Genomic DNA, 23,823 nt, shown 5'->3' with positions numbered 1-23,823 from the left:
TGGTTAACTATTATTATTTCATGCTTTCTTTTTTCCTAAGTAGTATGTAATTATTACATTATTCTTATGTGAGATATACAAATGGAAATTAACGCTTTCCTTTGAAAGAATTTGTGCTCATTATTTTTATTTCTTTTTATTAAAAATAACTATAATTTAAGTGCATACATACTCAATACATAAAACACTAAGACAGTTTTTTAAAAATTTGAAGAAAGTGAACAAATCTTAACAATTCTAACTACATTATGTCAAACGGCAAAATATAATTTTAAAACAAAATTGTCCTATCCAAATACTAACATCTTTGAGCATCTTCTTAAAAGTGTCTTTAAAAATTAAAAAGATGATTCCCTTTTATACAGGTAAAACTCTACGTGATCTAAATATATTTGACAATTTTGTCCTCTGAGCCACATGAAATAAAACGGAAAACCCACTCACCAATAACAGACCACTTGACATATAGCCCAAGTAAACAGCACCCCCAATTCTTTGTGAAATGGGCTTTGCAGGCAAATGATAAGAAGGGGGAAATGAAATGGTTTCATCTTTAAGTATAGAATAGACATTCCAGGTAATGGGAACAAAGACACAGATGCTAGAAATCAAAAAAAAGTTGCCTCCCATAAAAGGCAGAAATATAGTCTTGACATATTGTCGAAAATAACTGTTCCATGGAATTAGAAATGCCAACAACAACCCCACAAATGCGAAAAAAGAGCCAGTGAACATTAAGACCTGAGCAACCTTCATTTCTAATGGGAAGAATTCTTCAAACAGATCAAATCCATGACAACATTCCAACGATTCAAAGTCCTTTGAATTCGGAGGAAAGCAGATCTTCCATATTCCCAACTGAGTGACACCAGCTGCATAATGGCTACTTTTTTCATTGAACCACATCCTCCAGTCCGGGTTCTGTATTGCAATTGGCAAGAAGATGCATCCCATAGTTCCTGCTACAAATCCAATCAGTTCCAGGATATACATTCTCTCCTTTAGTACTTCCTCCGCAGTTCTGAATGCAGGCAGCATTTTAGAACGTTCACACAAAAGCACAGAGTGCTGAAAAGATATGAATTGTTGTAATTCTTCAATACTTTTACTCTCATTTATCACATTTCTAATCTCTACCATTGCAGTTATTTCTATACTATCATAGATATTCATTAACTTGAATTAGCATTAACTGGATGTAACTTATAACATTTAAATATCTATTTCTGTGTTTTAGAATAGCTTCTTTAAAAAAAAAATCTAATTGTTACATTGTTGTATGAATCATACTAGCCTTTCTATTATAAGCACTCAGAATTAAATCAAATCAAATTAAAAATATCAAATGTATGAAAATCTTAAACAGAGTCACAATATTGATTCATAGAACAAAATTACACATTGGTGGTCAAAAAGAAATTCTATTATTAATATTAACTCCTATTCCTCCAGGAAAACTTATTACATTCTCAATTATATCCTAATTTTACAGCTTTATTTCTTTCAAATATTTTAGAATGGGGAATACTGTATGTAGGGCTAACTGCCTGAATGGTGCACTGTAATTTAGACTATTTCCTTAGTACTGAAATAATTCCAGGTTTTAGACCATCTTTGCTAAGTTGACCTGGTTATTAATTTTATTGACTCAAGGAAAAATGTAAAATCTTTCTGTGGTGGACTTCCTGGTTTTAATCGGTCCTCTCTCTCTTTCTTTTTCTCCCTCCCTCCCTCTCCATGTGTGTGTGTGTCTGTGTGTTTGTGTGTGTGTCAGTGAGAAAGGGGTGGTGGAGAGGGAGAGCAGAGAAAGAGGAGTATCAGTTAACATTCTATTGTAAAAAAATAAAATTATCATGCAATTTATTTCCTTTGTTTTTGCCTGTGGAGGGAGGGAGGTTATCACTGGAATTGTTACTGGAAATTCAGAATCACTTCCAAGATCCTGCCTCTGATTGATACTTCTGGATGATACTTTCTACTTTATCATGAAAGTAATTTGTTGTTGTTAAAAGAAAATGTGTGTGTGTGTGGGGGGTGTTTTTTAGATAGGGCAGAAAGTAGAAAGCTAACTAGTAATGTTATTACAGTTAATATCATAAATAGTAAATAGCTAATCTAGTCCAGAGCTTGTTAACATTACTAAAAGTGCTAAATAAATGCTCATTTGACAAACCATGATAGGCAAAAAGTCAGCAATGTAAATGTCATAGAGTTGGAATGATCACTGGCTTGCCTTGATGAGTAAAACGTGCTTACCAATTGCAGAGGAACTCCTCCGAGTAAGATAGACAGAAAAACAGGAAATACAAGACTCCAGGGAAGATGCTTTGGAGATGAAGGTATCAGCTCTCTTATCAGAAAAATGATGGCACTTTTCTTTTTAACCTAAAGCAAAGAATGTAATTTTTGTTTGTTATTTTGTACTGACTCAAATACTTTGGCCACCTAATGAGAAGGAAGGACTCACTGGAGAAGAGCCTAATGCTGGGAAAGATTGAGAGCAAAAGAAGAAGGGGGTGACAGAGAATGAGATGGCTGCATGCAGTCACTGAAGCAGTAGGCATAAGCTTAAATGGACTCCAGAGGATGGAAGAGAACAGGAAGACCTGGAGGAACATTGTCCATGAGATCGTGATGGGTCGGACACAACTTCATAATTAACAAATGGCACATTTATTCTTGTATATCCACTAACCTAGGTAGCCATTAACTGAGTAAAATCTTTTTATCGCCTATTGTAGCAACTCACAATCACATCAACTAGGTTAACCCTAATCATTTGGGGAAATGACATTTTCACAGCAGTTCCTCCATGAAATCTTATATCTAATGTAATTTCCGTGAATTAATTATGTAAAGGACATCGAAGACCTGACAAGGAAAGTAAAACCAGTTGATGTATTCACATTTCCTGGTTTCAGATTGGACAGATCTAGAAGTTGAGACATAGATAATATTTTCAGATTTGCATAGTAATCCAGATTTCACTACGGGGTACCAATAGATTAGAACAATCCATAAGGAACATGACTCCCATCAGATTACATCATTGACCTTTTGAGGCAAACTTGAATGACATCATTATAGAGAAGTCACAAGTACATTTACGATATCCCCAAAGAATACTAAGGATACCAATTGCACCCTCACTTTTTAGCTTTCATTTCTATGTAGCTATCTTTTTGATCAATAGCTCAAACAATTCTATCTCTTCTTCTAAATTCTGAGTTTTGTATTTCAGTTGCATTGATTCACGAGTTATTACAATTCACAAATTATTCCCGAGTTATTAAAAATATGATCACCAGTTATTAAAATTCACGAGTTATTAAAAATATGGAAAAATACATGAGATTAAAAAATATAACAACCTGGTCACGCTTCAACTCAAAAACAACCTCACGAACCACCTCACAAACCACCTCAAAACCAGCCTTGCTGAAATCTGTCTGGACTAGACTAAAAGAATTCAAACAAGACTACAGTTTTTACAAGTCATTCTTTGGAGCAAACATTCCTGTTGCCCTGGGAAACTCAACGGTTTCAGTTGAAATGTTTAGAACAGATTTAAAATAAAATATTTAAAATATATATGAACTCTTTTGCTCTTTTACTATTAGAAATGTAGCTTTAGCTGCATTAACTAGTAGCTTCTAGTAGCTTCACACTGTAAGATTTTAAAGATGCAGTGTGCTTTTTACAAGCTCTTCATTCTTACAGAGCTTCAGAAAAGACCATATTTTGATTTCTGTTTCTATATTGTATAAAAAATATTCTAAATTATTACTCATAACAAACATTTTTAATAAAAGGAAGACAGTATTTGTATTGCTTATAATATGAAAAAAATGAATGTAAGGATGAATTAATATGTGAGATAGAAAAGGATATCACATGGAATCAAAAAATTCCTTTGGGAAGGTCAAAAAAGAGGGCCTAATCTAGTCAAATATGCTAACACTTTTTCTAAAACATTTTTTTTGTTATAGAATAAAATAGAAAAATATGAAAGCAAATAATAGGACATACTCTTAGTGCTTATTTTGGGGCCCAAAAGAAAATAAAATCGGTTCTTATTTTCAGGGAAACACGGTATGTATACTTGCAATGTTCCCTCTAATTTTTTTCCAGGGTGGGCGGAAAAGTATAGTGTCTGGGCTGGGCGGCATAGAAGTATAAATGAATGAATGAATGAATGAATGAATGAATGAATGAATCCCTTCTTTTTAATTAAAAGAAATTAATAATAAAACAAAGCCAAAATCTATTACTATTAAAACTAGAACAACCAGCAAATCCAAAAACATAACTATAAATAGAAACAAGTGAGGGCTGGGGTTTTTTTCTCTGTTATTATTTAAGTGCTTTTACCATATGCTTTAAATCAAGTCACTTCTCTCTCTCTGTTTCTCTCTCTTTCCTGTCATTCTCTGCCTCAATCATTTTCTCATTTCTCTTTTTTTCTCACCTTTATTCTATCATTTCTCTCTCTTCCTTCCACTCCTCTCTCTCTTGCTTTCTCTCTCTCTCTCTCTTGCTTTCTTCCTCTTCCTCATTCTCTCTCACTCTCTTCCTTCCGCTTTTCTCCTCTCTCTCTCTTTCTTTCTTGCTCTCTCACTCTCTCTCTCTCTTCCTCTCATCCCACAAGTAAGTCATGGCAAGTTTTGGAATCACATTTATGCTTTTGTTTGCTTTCTTCAAACATTGGATGTAAGCCATGGACGTGCTACTTTTTCAAATCACAAAAAGAGAACATGAGAGACGTTAGTGAGGATAGCCACATGACGGATACAGGGCAATGGGAGAAAAATAAGTGAAATATGACTTTCAACTACTGGGAAGACAGGTTTGAATGTGGGTCACCTAGATAAGCATAGTTTTTAGTTAGGGCACGTGGCAAATTTTATAAACTACTGTTTCCAGAATAGTTACCAAACTTAACTGACTTAAAAGGTTAATAATATTAATATTTAATAATTTTGGTTTGTAGTGTTCAATTACATTGCATTAAAATAATACTCTGAGTATTAAATCCTAAAATGTTTTATGTCTCCCTAGATTTTGAACTAGTCCTAGATTAGTTGTATAGGATTGCATGGATGGGTTCAGTCATACATTCAATTAATAAGAGGTAGATTAAGCTCACCAGGAAGGATAAAACAGCATGGGCAGGAGGCTGCCCACATTAGTTGTTAAGTTAATTTGTTCACATGTATTATGTCATAGTCATGGGCTACAGTCACATACATACACAGAGCCTCTGATGTCTAACACAACTCTGATGAGGCCCTCAATGAAATTGAATTTGATACCCCTGGCCTGGATTATTGAGCTCAAAATCTGAAGCTAGGATTTCTCTTAACAGGATCTAAAATTTAAGAGCTGGGAACAAAAATATCCTTCCATTGGGAAATAGACCTATAGCATTTAAAATAATAATAAATACAGCTTTACACATTTTCAATTAACTGTACCTGAGACAAGAGCAAAAAAATTGAAGTACTGAATGTGACAAAACCCATTTCCACCCGAAGCGGAATGGGACAACTTGCCACAACCAATGGCCAACTCGTTTAGGACAATTTAACAATTCAGTTAAATTATTTAAATTAAAATTTATTTAAATTTTTGTCATTCACATGTCATTCTGGCCATCCTTTTGTATCTTTTCAAATGATTCTATTCCACAATTCCTTTAATATTAGTGGTACTTTTGTCCCGTTGTAAGTTGGCTGTGGTGAGTCAGCCATGACAAGTTATTACGGCAATTTTGTCATGGATAAACCCACCTACCCCCAAAATTGATTATGACTAGCTGAGTAAAATCTGCAGGGACTCCTTTATCTTTTATAGTCATGCCTAGTAGCTGGAGTAATCTGGCAAGTTCTGACCTATTTCTTATGTCCTTGTGGTGGTCCTCAGTGTCTTTCAGTTCTTTGTATCTAACTCCTCACGTTGGAATAATTACCAAGGTTCAGGATATTCCATGGATGTCATACCAGAGACAATATACTTCAGAACAGAATATATTATACACTTTGATGAAAGGAATGTGGGTAGCTTAAAGTGACCAGATTATAATTTAGCTAAAGTGGGACACCATTGCCAGGGTGGGGGGTGGGGACAGACAACTGTTCGTGGGTGGGTGGGTATAAAAATACCTTTGACAGTGGCCGCGAGCAGGGGTGTGGTTCCTCCTGGCCCAGATGATGCAAGGCCGCTTCCTGAAGAGGGTGGCGGCTTCAGTGGCATCCACAGGGAGACTCAGGGCCCCTGTGTGGACGAGCAGGAGGGCTGGTGGGGGACGAGGAGCATCTTCTTTGAGGAGGTGGGGGGATGAGCAGAAGGGTGAGGGGCATCTCTGAGGAGGCAGGGGAGAAAGGAAAAGTCACGTGGGGTTTCTCGCGTTCTCTCATGTCGTCTTTTTCCTCAACCTCGGTGGCTTTAGAGCAGCGGTCCCCAAACTGCGGCCCGTGGGCCAGATGCGGCCCGCTGAAGCCATTTATCCGGCCCGCGGCAGCGTATGATATTTTACCGGTCTATATAATAAGCTCCCGAATCTCCCATCCACTCTGCTGCTGAGCGTTTGGTGGCGGCAAGGAGGAGGAGGAAAGCCAGGGGGTGGGGAGTTTGGGAGGGAGGGAAAAAGAAAGAGGGGGGAGAGAAAGAGAAAGGAAGGAAGGAACGGAGGGAGAGAGGGAGGGAGGGAAGGAAGGAAGGAGAAGTTGAATGGGTGGGTGGAAGGAAAGAATGAGAGATACAAAGAGGGAGAGATAGAAAGAGAGTGAGTGAGAGAAAGAGTAAATCGCCGTACGTTATATTCTCCAAAGCTAAGGTGACCAGACATCACATTTTTAAAAAATTGGGATTTTTAAAAAAACAATGCGGGACAAATTGTTCAAAAGCGGGACTGTCCCGCCTAAAGCGGAATGTCTGGTCACCTTAGGATAGTTGTTCTTAATAAATATGTTGTGCAGATAAATAAATAAATTTTGCTTTTTTGAGCTGCGGTATGTTTTCATATCATTATTGAAGGTTTTTATGCAGCTGTTTTCATGTGCTGTATTGTAGTTACTGTAGACATGGTTCAGATTAGATCTGTGTTCTGTTCCCCCAAACCTCCAGTCATTAACTAACCTAACAAAATTCAGATTCTAAATGTACTATAAATACTGTAAGGTGATCCATGTTTTTGAATGCTCTGAGGAAACTTTGCCAGAATTATGTCTACAAAATATAAAGATATGTAAGTTTTACTTTTGTCATAAATTCCACAGGAGAACACTTCAGGTGCCTTTGAAGTGGCCAAAGGATAGAGTTCATACATTAAAACATAGCAAAATTTAAAATTCTGCCACTGTGCTTTGAGAAGGTCAAATTCAGTTTGAAACCTGGAAAAATCCTTAAAACAATCATTACATAATAATTGGCATAAGCCAAACTTATTTCCAGACAAAGTTTCAAATAGAATACTATCCATTTTCAGAATAATTTTCCAAATAATTAAATATTCACAAGTCCCTTTAACAAAAAAAATGTGCAACTAAAAATATGTACAATTAATATGTTTTGCTATTATCCCAAGAAAACCAACCATAATATGGTACTTTCCTGAAATGTAGTTACTGGTATTTCCCAAGTGTTGCAATCAAAATCCTGTTTCGTCAGCTAACGGAAATTATTTTTGAAAGTGAAATTACAAGCCCTTCCTTTCTTTGTTCAACACAGTATTGAAAGTGACTGCAGACAACAGAGAATCATGGAAGGTATTTATTTTATTTATTATAAAATCTGTAATGGGTGGTAGGCGGTGGTCAGGGTGAGGGTTAGGAAAGGATTAGTCATTTGTGGGCTAAATGTTGTGATCTAATTTTGCCGAAAGTATTTATAAAGTTGTTTACATTAATGGTTAATTTTGAGCCTAGTGGAGCATTAATTATTTTGCTTCCTTCTTTCAAGTTCTTCTCCCCAGCCCATTCTTCTTAATTTTAGAGTGCAGTGTTATGATTCCTAGCAACCATAGCAAACTGGGAGCAGTAGCATATCTCTCTTACTGGGTTGGAAATTGATTCAATTTATAGAAAAGGATTTTTTTATTGCAGCTTTCAGTACTCCAACATCCATGATTTCCCCATCAAGAGGGTGAAATTGAGTCATGCTGTTCAGCTTATTGGGGGAGATAGCATTACAGTAATGTTTTCAGCAGCATTCTTCTACATAACTGGTGTATGCTTAAATTTGAAGTTAGACAACCTGTGACATTTTAGATCGTTGTTTCGGTTACTGTATTTCTTTACTAGATGTCTTAATGTTTTAAACAATCACAAAGCTTCTAATGTGCTACTTGAAAAGCGTTTAGAAATTCAGGGAGCTATTCAGAGATGTTTCTGCCTTGAAAATAGTCCATGTTGAACTCGAACGTCAGCAATTGATCACAGGAAATGTTTTGTGACATTTTGTATTACAGTATAGGATAAAATACTTTATGATAACTTTTATGACAAGTTTTATAAAATTTGCCCAATTTCAATTCCATGGGAGTCATGGGCCACAAATCTTGCAAGTTAACCCATTTGAGGCACCTTGATTCAAAAGGTTTTGTTCTATTTTGCCCAGGGGAGGGTTCTAACTTACTGCGCTGCCGGTTCACTTCTTTCCGCACTGTGTGGCTGTGCACATACGCGCATGTGCAGTGCCAAACCCCCCTTTTTTTAAAAACAAAAAAAGCCATAAACAAGATGGTGACGCATGTGCAGTGCCAGAAACTCAGCTTCTGCGCATGCTCAGAAGAAAAAAAATCCGGGAAAAAATAATATATATAACGTTTCCCTGAAAATAAGACGTACCCCGAAAGTAAGACATGTCAGAGGTTTTGCAGAATTTGCTAATATAAGGCACCCCCCGAAAATAAGGCGTAGTCAAGTTTGCATACGGTACGGTGGAAAAACATATGGTACCATTCAAAGCTGTTCATAGCGGTTCGGTAATAATGTGGCGTCCCCTGCTGGCCCCTTCCATCGCTTTGTACCATCCAGTACAGCAGACACAGTCTGCTGCTGTCTCACCGCCATTACAGTCTCCACTATAGTGCACAAACTGTAGTTCCTCTGGTGGCTGGAAGCTGCAATAGCGGGAGTATACTGTTGTACCATATAAGTGCCATATATAGTCAGAAAAGCCTCCATCTTATGTGATCTCACATTCCTACGCAACTGCAGGGACAAAAGAATAATTCCCAAATACTTCCAACTAAAATTCCACCCAAAAACCCCAGCCATTGAGAGGATCCTAAATAGAACTGAATTAGCCCTAATTATAAATTAACTCCACAAGAAAAGATTCATACTTGATGAAATCAACAAAAGTCTACTCTCTCTTCACCTTAAACTCAGCAGCAAAATGCACCCTATACTCTGGGATAAATTCAAACAAATATCAATCTGGAGAGCTGAAACAGAAACCCAATACAAGACAGACACACATAACAAAAAACTCCACAAACTAGAAAAACAGCAGAAACCCAGCCCTCCACAACAACTTATGACAAAAACAGTACATAACATATCAGACAGGACCCTCACCACTACAGAAACCAATGTTCTTTCAAAAGGATTCAATTTTGCAATAGCCCCCAAACGCATTCCAACTGAAAACATCATATGTGGAGTTGAAACTACCCTAAATAAAATCAACCCAGATGAAGCCAACAAAATCAGACTTGAAGTCACTAATATTCTCTGCTCCAGCAAACCACCTAGAAGCAACATACAAAAGGAGGAACGAGATGCACTTATCAATTTGAAGAAAGACAACGATATAATCATCCTCCCAGCCGATAAAGGAAACTCCACAGTAGTGATGAACACATCACACTACAAAGAAAAAAAAAATTCCATCCTACTACAAAACCCTGCCTACAAACTTCTAAACACAGATCCTACCACCTACCTAGAAAAAACCACCAAATCCAAAATAAAAGCCTCTCCCATCAGGGAAGAAATCCAACAAAGAATCATCCCCAGAGAAAAATCTTCCATATGTCCAAAACTCTATGGCCTTCCAAAAATACACAAAGAAGGAATACCTCTCAGGCCAATAGTCAGCTCCATAGGCTCCCCTCTACAAAATCTTGCCAAATTTTTAGCCAAATATCTTCAACCCTATACAGAAACTATCACCTCATATGTACAAAATTCATTCCACTTTATACAAATAATTAAAAAACAAAACCTACAAGCCCCCCAAATATATCTTAGATCTAACCAACCACTGTCTGACTAATACATACTTCATCTATAATGAACAAAGATATAAACAGATAGAGGGAGCCCCCATGGGATCGCCCCTCTCACCTGTCATCGCCAACCTCTATATGGAATATTTTGAAAATAATGCATTAGAGCAATCTAAACACAAACCTAAACTTTGGCTGAGATATGTTGATGATACTTTTGTAATTTGGCCACATGGAAGGGAAAAACTAGACAATTTCCTCACACATCTCAATAGCCTACACCCCAAAATACAATTTACTATGGAAACAGAAGCCAATGATCAACTTCCCTTTCTGGATGTACTAATCTATAAAAAACCCAATGGCACCCTAGGACACACCATCTACCAAAAGAAAACCCATACCAACCGTTATTTAAATGCACACTCCCACCACCACCCCGCACAGATCACCTCAGTAGCCAAAACTCTCATCACCAGAACCAAACGCCTAGCTGACCATGAGCACTTAAAAACTGAATTGAACAAACTCAAAGATGTATTAATTTCTAATGGATTCGAAAGGAAAACAATCACAAACCTAATCAAAAAAGAGACACCCCCCAAAAATCAAGACCAAGAACAGGATAATGGCACCACCCTCCTCCCTTACATCAAGGGCACCACAGACAAAATTAGTAAAATTCTGCACAAACATAATATCAAAACTTCATTTGTCACTAACCAAAAAATATCTAACATCCTAAGGAACCCAAAAGATAAAATCCAACTAGAACACCAAGGAATCTATGAAATCCCTTGCAAAACATGTGCAACCACATACATTGGACAAACCAATCGAAGAGTGAGCGCACGCATTGCAGAACATAAGAATGCAGTTAAAAAAGAAGAAAAGACTTCCTCCCTTGTCCAGCACATTAAAAAAACAGGGCACAAAATTGACTTTGAAAAAACTAAATTACTTTCCAAAACAGAAAATTTATATAGAAGAATTACTTTGGAAACTATAGAGATTGAGAAACACCCCCTCTGCATGAACAAAAGGGATGATACGTCCCGCCTACCAGAGATTTGGAAACCAGCCTTAAACAAAAAAACATTTCATAATAATCACCATGTCAATCCTTCAAGTAATTGTGATTCCACCAATCAATCAAATCACTAAAACATAGTCACCCAATCTATTTGCTACATTCAAACCAAATCTCCACCCCTAACACTATATACAAGGAAGAAATGGCAGTTGCAAACATTCCATATTTACAACAGCGTGAAGCTTAAAACTTCAGCCGGATGATGGTGAATGTGATTTCACGTTGCTACCATTTCAGACAAATTGGTCTTAACCGGGAGGAACCCATCTCTGATATTGCTTAATTTCACCGAGTTAAAGGTTACAGACACAAGAGTTTTAATAGTGTAGATACCTCATATATGCCATTTTCCCCAAAATAAAACATCCCGATAATAAACCCACGGCAATAAGGCCAAGCAATTATTTCAGGATTCAAAAAAATGTAAGACAGCAGCTTATTTTTGGGGAAACACGGGTATGTGAGTGTTTGTGTGTGTATACATACACACACACATTTAGATCAGGACATTAGGATGATTATTGTCAGCTTTAGATAAAGCAAAACAGAATTCCTTTGCAATAGATTGCCTTGTACATTGTGTGACCAGACAATAATTTGATGCCCCTGTAACAGGTCATTCTTATTATGGTAACATAATGGATGTGGATACCACTGGAGCTTCTCTTGAAACTGGAAAACAAGAAGGCTTGGAGTTTGGGGGTAAGATTAACCTACATCTGAATATACTTATAATGTTGTTAACATTGATGTTCTTTCTCTTTTCTGTTCAAAGTGTTAAGTCTTAACACTTAACAGAATGTAGATTCTTCTTTTCTTCTTTGGAAAAATATAGATGTTTATTGCTACTATACAAATAGCCTAAACACAGCGATTAGATTTGCTTTTTAGCAATATATATAACTGCACAATTATATCCCTACATCAACATATTCTTCAAACAAGTAAGGGTTTCTGTCTCCTCTTAGGAATGAGAATTGAGAGAACTTTTCTTTGGCATTTAATCTTACTTCTTCATTGTGGGCCATTCTGTGGTCTTTGTTATCATTTCTGAACATTACTTTTGCTTGCTTTTTTTCTTGTTTTTATTCTTTCCTTTAACATTTTTCTCCCGCCCTTGCTTTTGTCATAAGAACCACTCACTGCCTGTTGTCCTTTCTGTAAACGTATTATTTTGATTTCTATGTCCTACTTCCTGTTTTTTTCTCCACTTACATAATAAATTTAATACATATTTGAGGCTCTTTTGCTGTTTGTGTGCCTTCAAGTTATTTTTTTAAACTCAAAAACACCTGCAGTTTTCTGGGCAAGAATTTGGAAGTGGTTTGCCATTGCCTTCTTTCTAAGGCTAAAAGTGACTTCGTGGTCACCCATCTGGTTCAATGTGTAAAATTATCCACCTGATTTGATGACTAAGGCAAGACTAGAACTATTCCAGTTTCTAACATAACCATTACACTAAATTGGCCATGTTGTCTTTGACCCTCTCTAGGTTTGGTTGTTTCATTACCCATCTAGGTAACATCATCAGTTGTAGGCTCTTTGATGCTCATCTAGGTGGCAGCATTTACTTTACTTTCAAAAATGAGCAGCTTCCATTGTAGTTAATTCAGATGTTTAAATGGAACATTGCTGGAAATGTGGATTTAATTGAAAAACGGGGGGGGGGGGGGATTGAAGAAAGCAATGGCTATGTCCATGAAGCACTTTACATTTCCAGAAACTGGAATATTTAACAGTTACTGATGAAACCATCAATCGTAGCCATGAGTGACACATTGACCATTATAATGCAGATGGGCTTCCTATTTGATCACATCCTTAAACATAAGAATAGCTGTTCTGTTCAGTTTATTTCCAACTGTTATTTTTTTAATCAGAAGCAAATTTCTTGTGTTTGTTTGTTTGTTTTTCCTCTGCAAGGGGTTGAGGCTTCAAAAATAATTGCAAGGCGAGATCTAAACAATCTAGAGAAATATAAAATGAAGATTAAGCGTGTCAGCGAAAAAACAAATATTGATGCACCTATGATTGCTGGTATAATATCTCGAGAATCACATGCTGGAACTATCCTAAAAGATGGTTGGGGTGACCATGGAAATGGATTTGGATTAATGCAGGTAAAGACTCGTGCTATACATTAGGAAATACAGTGTGCCCAATGTTCAACAACTCTAAGCAAAGCTTATGCTGCAGTAATTATAAAATGTAATTATATTTATAAATAATCTAGATGAAGGAATTGAAGGAAAACTTATCAAATTTGCTGATGACACAAAGCTAGGTGCTGTTGCTAATACTAAACAAGATAGAGATAGGATTCAAAAAGCTCTAGACAAGCTTGAACAATGGGCTGAAACTAACAGAATGGTATTTAACAGAGAGAAATGCAAGATCCTACATCTGGACAAAAATAATGAAAAGAGCACATATAGAATGGGAGGAATATGTCTGAACAGCAGCACAGATGAGAAGGACCTGGGTGTATTGGTAGATCACAGATTAAACATGAGTCAACAGTGTGAAGCAGCTGTAAAAAAGGCAAACACAATCTTGGGATGTATCAAGAGGAGCATAGAATCCCGTTCACATGAAGTAATTATTGCTCTCTACAGTACTTTGGTACGACCATACTTGGAATACTGTGTTCAGTTCTGGGGGGCCCAATTTAAAAAGAACATTGATAAACTAGAGCAAGTTCAAGGGAGAGTTACAAGGATGGTGAGTGGTCTGGAAACCATGCCCTATGAGGAATGGTTAAAGGATCTAGGGATGTTTAGTCTGCAAAGGAGAAGACTGAGGAGACTTCATAGATGTCTACAAATATCTGATGGGCTGTCACAGAGCAGAGGGATCAGCATTGTTCTCATTAGCACATGGAAGGACTAGAAACAATGGAATGAAACTGCAAGGGAGTAGATTTAGATTAGATATCAGAAAAAACTTTCTAACGGTAAGGGTGATAAACCAGTGGAACAGTTTGCCACAGGAGGTAGTGAGCTCACCTTCACTGGAGGTCTTCAAACAGAGACTGGACAGTCATCTTTCTGGGATGGTTTAGTGAATCCTGCATTGAGCAGGGGATTGGATCCGATGACCCTGGAGGTCCATTCCAAATCTATGATTCTATGATTCTAAAATACAACCTTATATAATGGAAAGTTTTTCCATTTCTCCCTAAATACACTCTCCACCCCCCTCTTTATAGTATCTTTCTCATGTTCTGATTGTACATCTCTTTGGAACTAATCTGTATTTTTTTAATTATTAGCTTTGTAATGCAATTTAACCATCCCGGCATAACATAATCATAGCAATAATGATTACAAAATAATCTGAAGCATTTCATTATTTTTCAGGTGGATAGAAGGCATCATGAACCAATTGGCACCTGGGATAGTGAGGAACACATTAATCAGGGGACTCTCATTCTCAGAGGCATGATAGAAGAGATTAAAAAAAAATTTCCATCATGGACAAAGGAACAGCAGCTCAAAGGTATGAAACATAATTATACTAAAATCTACACAGAATCTGTTTGATGTCCGGATCCTTCATATCATTTTTCAATATGACTCAATTTTAATACCATGTGATAATGGTTCTCTGGTTTGGAGAAGGAAATGGAAAATTCCCAACCAAAGATTATACTGTATCTTTAGAAAGGAAATACGTATATATCTCTAGAATTCATTTATAATAGAATAATTTTTGTTGCCAACCAATCCTTTTTCTATTATTTTATTTTTCACCTAGTACAGGTGACATTGATTTACAACCACAATTGAGCCCCAAATTTTTATTTTTAAGCAAGACGATTGAGTTTTGCCTCAATTTATGACCTTTCTTGTCACAGCTGTTAAGTGCAATTGTTCACTTAGACACTCTTGTTAAGTGAATCTGAATTCCCCATGGTTAATCCAATCTAAATTCAATTTATAAATTGTCTTAGCATTTGAGGAATGCCTACTACATTAACTTTTATTTTCTATTTGTCCTTTCACTTTTAAAATAGGTGGAATTTCAGCCTACAATGCAGGACCTAAAAATGTCCAAAGCTATGAGCGAATGGATATAGGCACTGCAAACAATGACTATTCCAATGATGTCGTTGCAAGAGCCAAGTTTTACAAAACAAATGGATATTAAAAGTCTAAAACAAATATGCTGTCATTTCAGCCTTACCCAAATTTTATAACATTAACAAGATCCATTTACTAAATTCTATAAAAATAAAATTATGCCAATTTCTGCAGAAAATAAAGCTACATTGCTATTTTATGGTCGCAATCATACCATGCAAGCAAGCTTGTTTTCCCATAATGGGACTTTCTTTTTTCCTACTCTTTGTTCCACCCCACTGTTATATCCTTTTAGGTCTGTGTAAGAAAATCAAAAGGAATTGTCTACACCAGTGATGTTGAACCTATAGCACAGGTGCCACAGGTGCCACACAGAGCCATATCTGCCGGAAAATGAGCCGTTGCCCTAGCTCAGCTCCAGCACGCCTCTGGAGCCTGGTGTGTGTGAAAAACGGGCCAGCAGAAGTTTGGAAATGAGCTGTTTCTGGCCTCCAGAGAGCCTCTGGGGGTGCAGGGGAGGCAATTTTTGCCATCCCCATTCATTGAATTATGAGTATGGGCACTTGCACAAGCACGATAGTGTGTGTACACGCGCCTTCAGCACCCGAGGGAAAAAAGGTTTGCCATCACTAGTCTACACTATAACATTCAGTGTGAGTAATCCTTAGTGGCGAACTGGGGAAAGATGTGATATTTTCAATCATCACTTAGAACAAGGTAAAACCGCAGAATGAATGTACAAAAGAACGTGACAACTATGGACTAAGCCACAAAGAAAAACACTTCTAAAATATTTCATCTGTAGAGGCCTATATGTGCATAGGAATTTATATTCCCACAGGCTCTCTAAGCCAAGCTGGGAAACCTGAAAGGCCTAGTTTTGAAATTCTGGGAATAAATAGAAATCTTTAGGGAATACTGCTTTGGGGAGACAATCAAAATAGACTTCTTCATGGAATCACTATCTACATTATTTCAAATCAATTGACTAGATTGTAAGCTAGCTTGCAACTTTTCTAATGTTGCTTCGCTGTTTGCAGTCCACATAAATTGTATCTACAAACTAGCCTGAATTCCGTGAGCCCATAACATTACACTGGAAATAAAATCAAAGTTCCTGAAAGTAAATTAGCATCACAAACATATTAACTTGTTAAACAGAATTGCTCAAATCATCTTGGATTGGAAAAAAGAATCAGCCAGATATCTGGCATAGGACCAGATTACCTCTGACACCTCCTTTTGCCGCACAAATCCCAGCGTCTTGTCAGGTCCCACAGAGTTGGTCTCCTCAGGGTCTCATCAGCCAGACAATGCGGGCTGGCGGGACCTAGGGGAAGAGCCTTCTCTGTGGGGGCCCCGGCCCTCTGGAATCAGCTCCCTCCAGAGATTCGCACTGCCCTCACCCTCCGAAAAAATATGAAGACTCATCTTTGCCGCCAGGCCTGGGGTCATTAGATCTTCCCCCTGACCAGTGAGTGTTTTCGCTGTGTTTGATTGAGTGAATGATAATGTTTTAAAGTGTTCTAGTATTTTTAAGGCTTTTAATTATATTGATTGGATTAGATGTATTGCTATGTTTTTTATGTATGTTGTGAGTCGCCCCAAGTCCTCGGAGAGGGGCAGCATACAAATCCTATTAATAATAATAATAATAATCCAAAGTAAATGTTTTAGTAATAGACAATTTCCATTATCTACATAGACTGGATAAATGTATATTCAACATATAACAGTTTTCCCTGATGTGATCAATAAATCGTTACTGATTGATTCATAGAACTAATACAGAAGGGAATAATAATTTAATTTAAAACAATACACTAGATCTGGTAAGAGATTTAAAATTTGTGTAATCAGAAATTTGCTACATTATTTTTGGACTATTTAATTGTATATGTACTGGGGGGGTGGGGAAAGTATAGACCTGAAAATATGTGTAATCAGTTTCTAAATAGATCTTCATTCATGCCTTAATTTTAATAGCTTAAAAGCTTTTTTAAGTATGGATTTTCTAGCAGAGAAACAGTATATAAATTATCCAGGAAGCAAATGCATTCATATTTTCCATAAAACAAAAAAATTACACAAAATTATGGTTAGTTCCCACAGAGTCGTCCTTCTCCTTGTTCTGTCAATTAGACAATGTCACTTGGAGGGACCTAGGGGGACAGCCTTCTCTGTGGGGTCCCGGCCCTCTGGAATCAGCTTCCCCGGGAAATTCGTACTGCCCCCACCCTCCTCACCTTCCAACTTAAGACTCATTTATGCCGCCAGGCCTGGGGCCATTAGATTCTTGCCTCCCCAGCCCACAAATGTGTTGAGAAAATGCCGAGTGAATGGAAATACTGTTTTTTATGGGGTTTTTTTTGGATTTTTAGACTTTTAAATCAATTAATTTGATCTAAGATATTGTATATTGTTCATTATATATTGTAAGCCGCCTGAGTCCTCGGAGAGGGGCAGCATAAAAGTCCAATAAATAAATAATAATAAAAATTGTGAAGAATCAGACCTCTTTAAACATATGGGGATTTTCCAAACAAAACAGTTCAGCTGAAATATTTACCAAACAAAAATGGGATAAGTAAAATTTGGTACATGCCAGAGTACAAGAATACCATCCATAAACATTATTTAAGAAGACTTCTGTATGAAAATGGAAAACATCCCCAAATGAAGGGGGGTAGGAGAACAGATATAAATATTTTCAAGTGAATTGCTGACATGAAACAAAATATAAAAATAAGTCTACCTGAAGAATTATAGTAGGAGCAAATCTGGTTGCCGGCTAAGTCTTGAAGGTCAGTTACAAAAGGGAGATCCTCAAACAATCAAAATCATATCATACTGGAATGAACTCATAATTATTTGGGGGGGGGGGGGTCGGGAGAAATGAAAATTGGCCAAACATGTGGCCTATTTATAATTAACTGACCATTGACTGTATCTGCCTGATGATGACAATTTATTATGAAACACTGCATTTTTATACGTTATTCACAATTGCATACCTTAAAATCAACTTTCACCTGAATAACAGTGGCCAGTGAAGCAGATAAAATTAGTTTAACTAATAGTCACAGAAATTCAGTTTAGTACAGTGCTACCTTGTCTTATGAACTAAATGGGTTCCAGGACGAGGTTCTTAAGGTGAAAAGTTTGTAAGACGAAACAATGTTTCCCATAGGAATCAATGAAAAAGCGATTAATGTGTGCAAGCCCAAAATTCACCCCTTTTGCCAGCCGAAGCGCCTGTTTTAGCACTGGTGGAATTCCCCTGAGGCTCCCCTCCACGGGAAACCCCACCAGTGCGAAAACGGACGCTTCGGCTGGCAATGGAAGTCCGGAGGCGGGGCATCCCAGCGGCGGCGGCAGGTAGGGTGAAAATAATTCGGAAGAGGCAAAAAAATCTTAAACCCCGGGTTCGTATCTCGAAAAGTTCGTATGACGAGGGGTTCGTAAGACAAAATATCACTGTATTATGATAGTTACAATCTTTTGTAAACTTTATAGATACCAAAATATATCTCAAAAGCTGCTGCTGCATTTGCTATCATTTATATTATCACATTTACAACTGCCAAACACTTTAAGTAGAAATTATGCCCAAATACTACATAAATTATTTTATCTTCTTAGTAATAATGCTGTCTGCTGAATTTTTTGAAGTATAAGGTGCACCTTTCCCCTCCCCCCAAAAGAGGCTGAATATTTGGGTATGTCTTATACTCTGAATGTCGCTTTTTCAAAGCTTTTTTCCCCAGCCATTCCTCCCGGCTTGCAATCTTGTTTTCATTGCTACTCTCTCCAAAGATGGTTTTTTCCAGCCATAAGTCTTTACAAGCTTGATTTCATTTGCTACTCCCTCTGAAGAAGTTTTCTTTCAGCCCTAACCAGGGGATAAAATAATATGCTGAAGCTGACAATATTAAGGATGCTAGCCAGATGAATAGATAGATAGATTTTTTCCCTATTTTCCTCCTCCAAAAGTTGCATCTTATCCTCTGGTGAATCTTATACTCTGTAAAATACAGTAATTTTATAACAGGGCAGTTAAGTCTAAAGAAATTGTTCTAAAAATGAACATACATATTATGCCTCTAGGGGCAATTACAGTAATACAATTCTCAACTTAATATTACATTTATTATATAAAGTATCAATACATTATTCTGAGGAATTAGATGTGTTCTTTTCCACTTCTTTTAGATGGCGACAAACTATCAGTTCACCTGTGTCTTTGTTAAGATAGCTATCAGGTATTTCGTCTTCAGTTGGAATTCCATAAGGCAGTTTTAATGGTTTTATTCTATAATAAAAAAGGGGGGGAGACAACTTATTAGTGTTTTTACAATAAAGCAATTTGAAAAAAATTGCTGATGAGAAGAATTACCAACCTGATTAGGTGTTTAATGACTTTCAGTTTTGCATTCACAGAAGGGATGTTTTTAACCACCACTGGTTCAAATCTCTGTAGGTGATACAAAGCTGATTAGACAACTCAGTTTCCAATGCATCACAGAAGTGAATTTATGAGAACAGCTATAGTAACACGTTTGTTTAGATTTTAATAAATATTAAATCACTGAAGACGCTAAATATTCAGTAACAATAAAACTTAATTTTATGATCCCTTAAATTGATTTCTACTACAGTTTAATATTAAAAGTAGTTTTCCTTTCGTGGCCACAATTGGGATCAAGAAAGGGAAGTGGTTGCTAACCAAAATTGCGATTGGGATTATGATCTTACTTCAGCTTTCCTTTGCTGTACAGACGTGCAACAGTTGTAAATGCGAGGACTGGTTATAAAGTTACTTTTTAATCACCAACATAACTTGAATGATCGTTATTACACAAGGGAGTCATTAAACAAGAACTGCCTGTAAGGTTAAAATTTGTTAAGACATTCAAGGCCTTAGCCGTAAATATAATTGCTTAAAGAGGCAGACTTCTATTTCTATTCTGATTCAGCAGTGGAGAATAATATGGAAAGAAGGGAATTGTTAAGAAGTCTGATATTAGTTACTCTGCCTCTGTGCATCCATCAGGCAGACTGCTCTCAATACTGTCCTGATTCTTATAATCCATTCCTTAATTATTTTATATGCTAGAGAAGTGCTTCTCAATTATAGTACACATTTCATGAAGAGAAAGGTAAGCCTGTAAATAAGAACATAAAATTTTCTTTTCTTCTCTTTAATGTAAGATAATGCCAACAAAATGAATGCTGCCAGATTTGGTCTTATTTATTATTAAATCTGTATGCCACTCAACTCTTTGCGTCAATGGTGATGTGACCAGATTCCTAAAGATAAAGGAGGAATGAAAGCCTGTGTTATGTCTGTCATTTGTAACCATGGTGACATAGGTATAAAGCTTATTTTCAGAAACCGTTTGTATAGAACACATTTTGTTCACTCTCTTCCCCACCTGTTATAATCTTTCAAGAACAAAAGCACGTCAATTCTACTTAGTTTCATGTTACACTTAATTCAGTAACCAGGTAGACACATAAGAGCAACAGCTTCTTAAAACTTGTGGAGATTGCCTTCATAGCTTAGCTTAAGAAAATACATTTCTGAGATGCCAGTAGTACTGCATTTTAAAATGGTAAACCCCTGATATTGCCAGTTCTAACACAGACATCAAAATGCTTCCATGAAAGCAAAAGTAAAGATTTGAAGTGGTTGTACAAAGGTATCTTAAAGCCTAAGATAGAAGGAAATCCTCATGTGAACCATTTGGCATTGACAGAACGTTGTAATTGGCAGGATGCAATTATCCCCAACTAATAATGCTATTTTCAATGGATCTACTTTTAGTATAGTTTACTGTTCTTTCCAAACTGCTACATGAGGTGAAAATCACCCAGCCTGATGACAAAATTTGCCTTAAACAACTCAAAATAATAGTTTACTTAGAAGTAGCTAATGTTGAGTTCAGTAGGTGCTAACAAGTAGTCAGGGCCCAGAAGTATGCAGTTGGATTTGAGGGAAACTATAATGATTGCATAGCATGATGATGTTACCTAGTTCAGTAATGAAACATCTGCAGGAAAGCAATCAAATTCAGAGAACACCAAGGACCCCACAGGTCAACCCTGAGCTACAAATACTCTTTTCTATCAAACCTACAAGAAGTTTCAGTTATTACACTGAAAAGTAAAAAAAAAGAATTAGAAGCAGATTATTTCTATACTGTTGCCAAATAAACACTGTGGCTATTTGGACTCATTAGGCAATTGCAAATCAAGTCTCTTTTTCTTTTGATACCAACCATCTGCATTACAATGAAAATGAACTGAAATGTTTAAGTCAGTATACGGTAATTTGTGACATGGAGCTGTTCCAGCATAAATTATTTTAGCATGTGGCCAAATATCTCAAAATCTAGGCACAGACAACCATTTTGTCAAATTAGCTCCACAAGGACAACTTTTGAATAGATTCATACGGCTGAAATTTATAAAGGAGTATTAGAGGTGTGGAAAAAATCTCTGAACATGTATATTAGTTTACATACTTTTTTTAATCCAAACTCTAAAAGCAATTCTTTCTCCCAATAAGGACGCCTTACTCCACTTCTGATCCTGGTGATAAGATGTAGTTTATGAGGCTCTTCTGGATTACCACCATATTTTTCATGATCACCAGGTTGTGGTTGAAATACCTAAAAGAAGTAAAACTCTCATCATTAACCAATCCAACAAGTAAAATCAGTTCTTAATGATTTCCAGGGTTCATCTTCACATTAATCATTGGACAAAGATGCCCAAATAAACATTTTTAAACAGCTACAGTATTGCCCTTGTTTCACTCCAGATATCAAAGACATGTTTTAAAGTTGTATTTAGCTATGTTTAAACTAGTAGTTTTTCCTCCTTTTCTATCACAATTTATTATTTACTGGAGTTTACTGGCTAATAAATTGGGTTACATGTAATTGAAGTGACTACAGCAAGGGTCAAATTTGGGATTAAGATAGAGTGAGTCATTTTTTTAAAAATCACCAGTTACCCCTGCAGACAAGGAAGCTACAAAGAAGATGTATTAATTAGTAAGAAACTAGGTGAAATAAAATATGGTTTCTGTAGCCAGGTACATCAGAAACAAAGGCAAGTTAAACTCTTGACCAATTCAGAACTACATAATTCAATTTTAAAACTAGAAAGGTGCAATCATATTTTAACAACACATTTTATGTGGTAAAGAACATACCTTGACCATTTTTATTTGTAATTTCATTTTAATTTGTAACTGCAATGCAGTGATTCTCAAACTTTCTAATGCTGCGACCCCTTAATACAGTTCCTCATGTTGTGGTGACCCCAATCATACGTCTAGCGCCAATTCTCCCAACAGAGCTTTAAATGTCTGATTGGTCTGATTGTAAAAATATGTTCCAAGGCACCAGAATAGAAGCTTTAGTTCCTAACACCCTGGGAAATTTGTTTTTTCCTATGGTCTTAGGAGACCCCTGTGAAACGGTTGTTCGATCCCCAAAGGGGTCACGACCCCCCAGGTTGAGAACCACTGCTGTAATGTTTTATTTTTTTAACCCAAGGCTTACTGATTCTGGAATCCGACATTTTGTAAATTTCTGCCTAATCCATATTCTCCAAGGGATCAGTTCATTTTTTGTCAGATTCTGCAGCATAAGAAGCAAAGGCGAAAACAACAGTCAAATATATCAAAGTTTCAAATAAATCAATCATGACAAAATGCACGTACATGTATATTAGCTCTACTGTACTAAGAAGCTATCCTTTTCTATTCCTGGAAAACTAAAAGCATCACAGGTTCACCGGAAGCACATCTTTCTTTCTTTCTCTTTATTTATTATTTCTTTCTTTCTTTCTTTCTTTCATTATTTATTTATTTGTTTGTTTGTTTCTGGTTTATTTCTTATTTGTTTGTTTGTTTGTTTGATTGATTGGATTTATACCAGTCATTCACGTACATTTAAATCAGCTAAATTGGAAAGTATAAATAGTTTATCAAGCAAAAAGTACACGAACGCTTGCTAAGTCTCCAAGGCATCAATTTCCCTCAGAATCTGGGCTTCTAATTAAAAAAACACATTTAAGGACTACCGCTATGCTTTTATTCAGCTCCGCCAAGGACTTTCCGCAACAATAAAGGGATTTCTGCAACTCCTGCAATTCTCTCCCTAATAACACAACTAATTTTGGTTTGTGTTAACTATACTACACCCACTCACAGCTTTTAATCCTTTCCAGGCTTCTCACCTGCCAAGCGGACACAGAACATCTCCAGGCTGCCATCCTTCACGGGCGAATCTACTTCTCGCGAGAAGTGATCCCAATCACGCGCGTGACGCCTCCTCCTCTGGAGCCACAGGTCTTCCTTAAGCTTTCGCTTTCCGGTTCTTGGAAATCACGTGCGCAGA

At 36.7% G+C, this 23,823-nt stretch overlaps 3 protein-coding genes across 4 annotated transcripts; 1 reads left to right on the top strand and 2 right to left on the bottom strand.

Annotated features, from left to right (window-relative positions):
* Nucleotides 1-123: 123 nt before the first annotated feature.
* MRPL30 (mitochondrial ribosomal protein L30) lies at nucleotides 124-23,768 on the bottom strand. 2 transcript variants are annotated; one of them, XM_070750986.1, is made up of 6 exons: nucleotides 23,663-23,768; nucleotides 22,984-23,061; nucleotides 21,937-22,083; nucleotides 19,810-19,883; nucleotides 19,579-19,721; nucleotides 124-1,068 (listed from the first exon to the last, which is right to left on the bottom strand). In XM_070750986.1, the coding sequence occupies exons 1-5, from the start codon at nucleotides 23,696-23,698 to the stop codon at nucleotides 19,580-19,582; spliced, it is 477 nt and encodes a 158-aa protein (XP_070607087.1). In that variant the 5' UTR covers nucleotides 23,699-23,768; the 3' UTR covers nucleotides 124-1,068; nucleotide 19,579. The 2 variants fall into 2 exon arrangements, with proteins under 2 accessions (XP_070607087.1, XP_070607086.1); XM_070750985.1 differs by lacking the exon at nucleotides 124-1,068 and having other exon boundaries at nucleotides 18,363-19,721.
* On the bottom strand, nucleotides 358-1,140 carry LOC139167155 (claudin-34-like). Its single transcript, XM_070751577.1, has one exon. The coding sequence runs from the start codon at nucleotides 1,138-1,140 to the stop codon at nucleotides 358-360; it is 783 nt and encodes a 260-aa protein (XP_070607678.1).
* Nucleotides 7,713-19,371, top strand: LYG2 (lysozyme g2). The gene is made up of 5 exons (XM_070750984.1): nucleotides 7,713-7,766; nucleotides 11,943-12,029; nucleotides 13,251-13,447; nucleotides 14,687-14,825; nucleotides 15,343-19,371. Exons 1-5 carry the CDS (start codon nucleotides 7,760-7,762, stop codon nucleotides 15,474-15,476), a joined length of 564 nt encoding a protein of 187 aa, XP_070607085.1. The 5' UTR covers nucleotides 7,713-7,759; the 3' UTR covers nucleotides 15,477-19,371.
* Nucleotides 23,769-23,823: the final 55 nt, after the last annotated feature.

Source organism: Erythrolamprus reginae, chromosome 4, assembly GCF_031021105.1.
Source record: "Erythrolamprus reginae isolate rEryReg1 chromosome 4, rEryReg1.hap1, whole genome shotgun sequence".
NCBI classification, from domain to species: Eukaryota; Metazoa; Chordata; class Lepidosauria; order Squamata; family Dipsadidae; genus Erythrolamprus; species Erythrolamprus reginae.
This window is presented reverse-complemented; position numbering and strand designations above follow the sequence as displayed.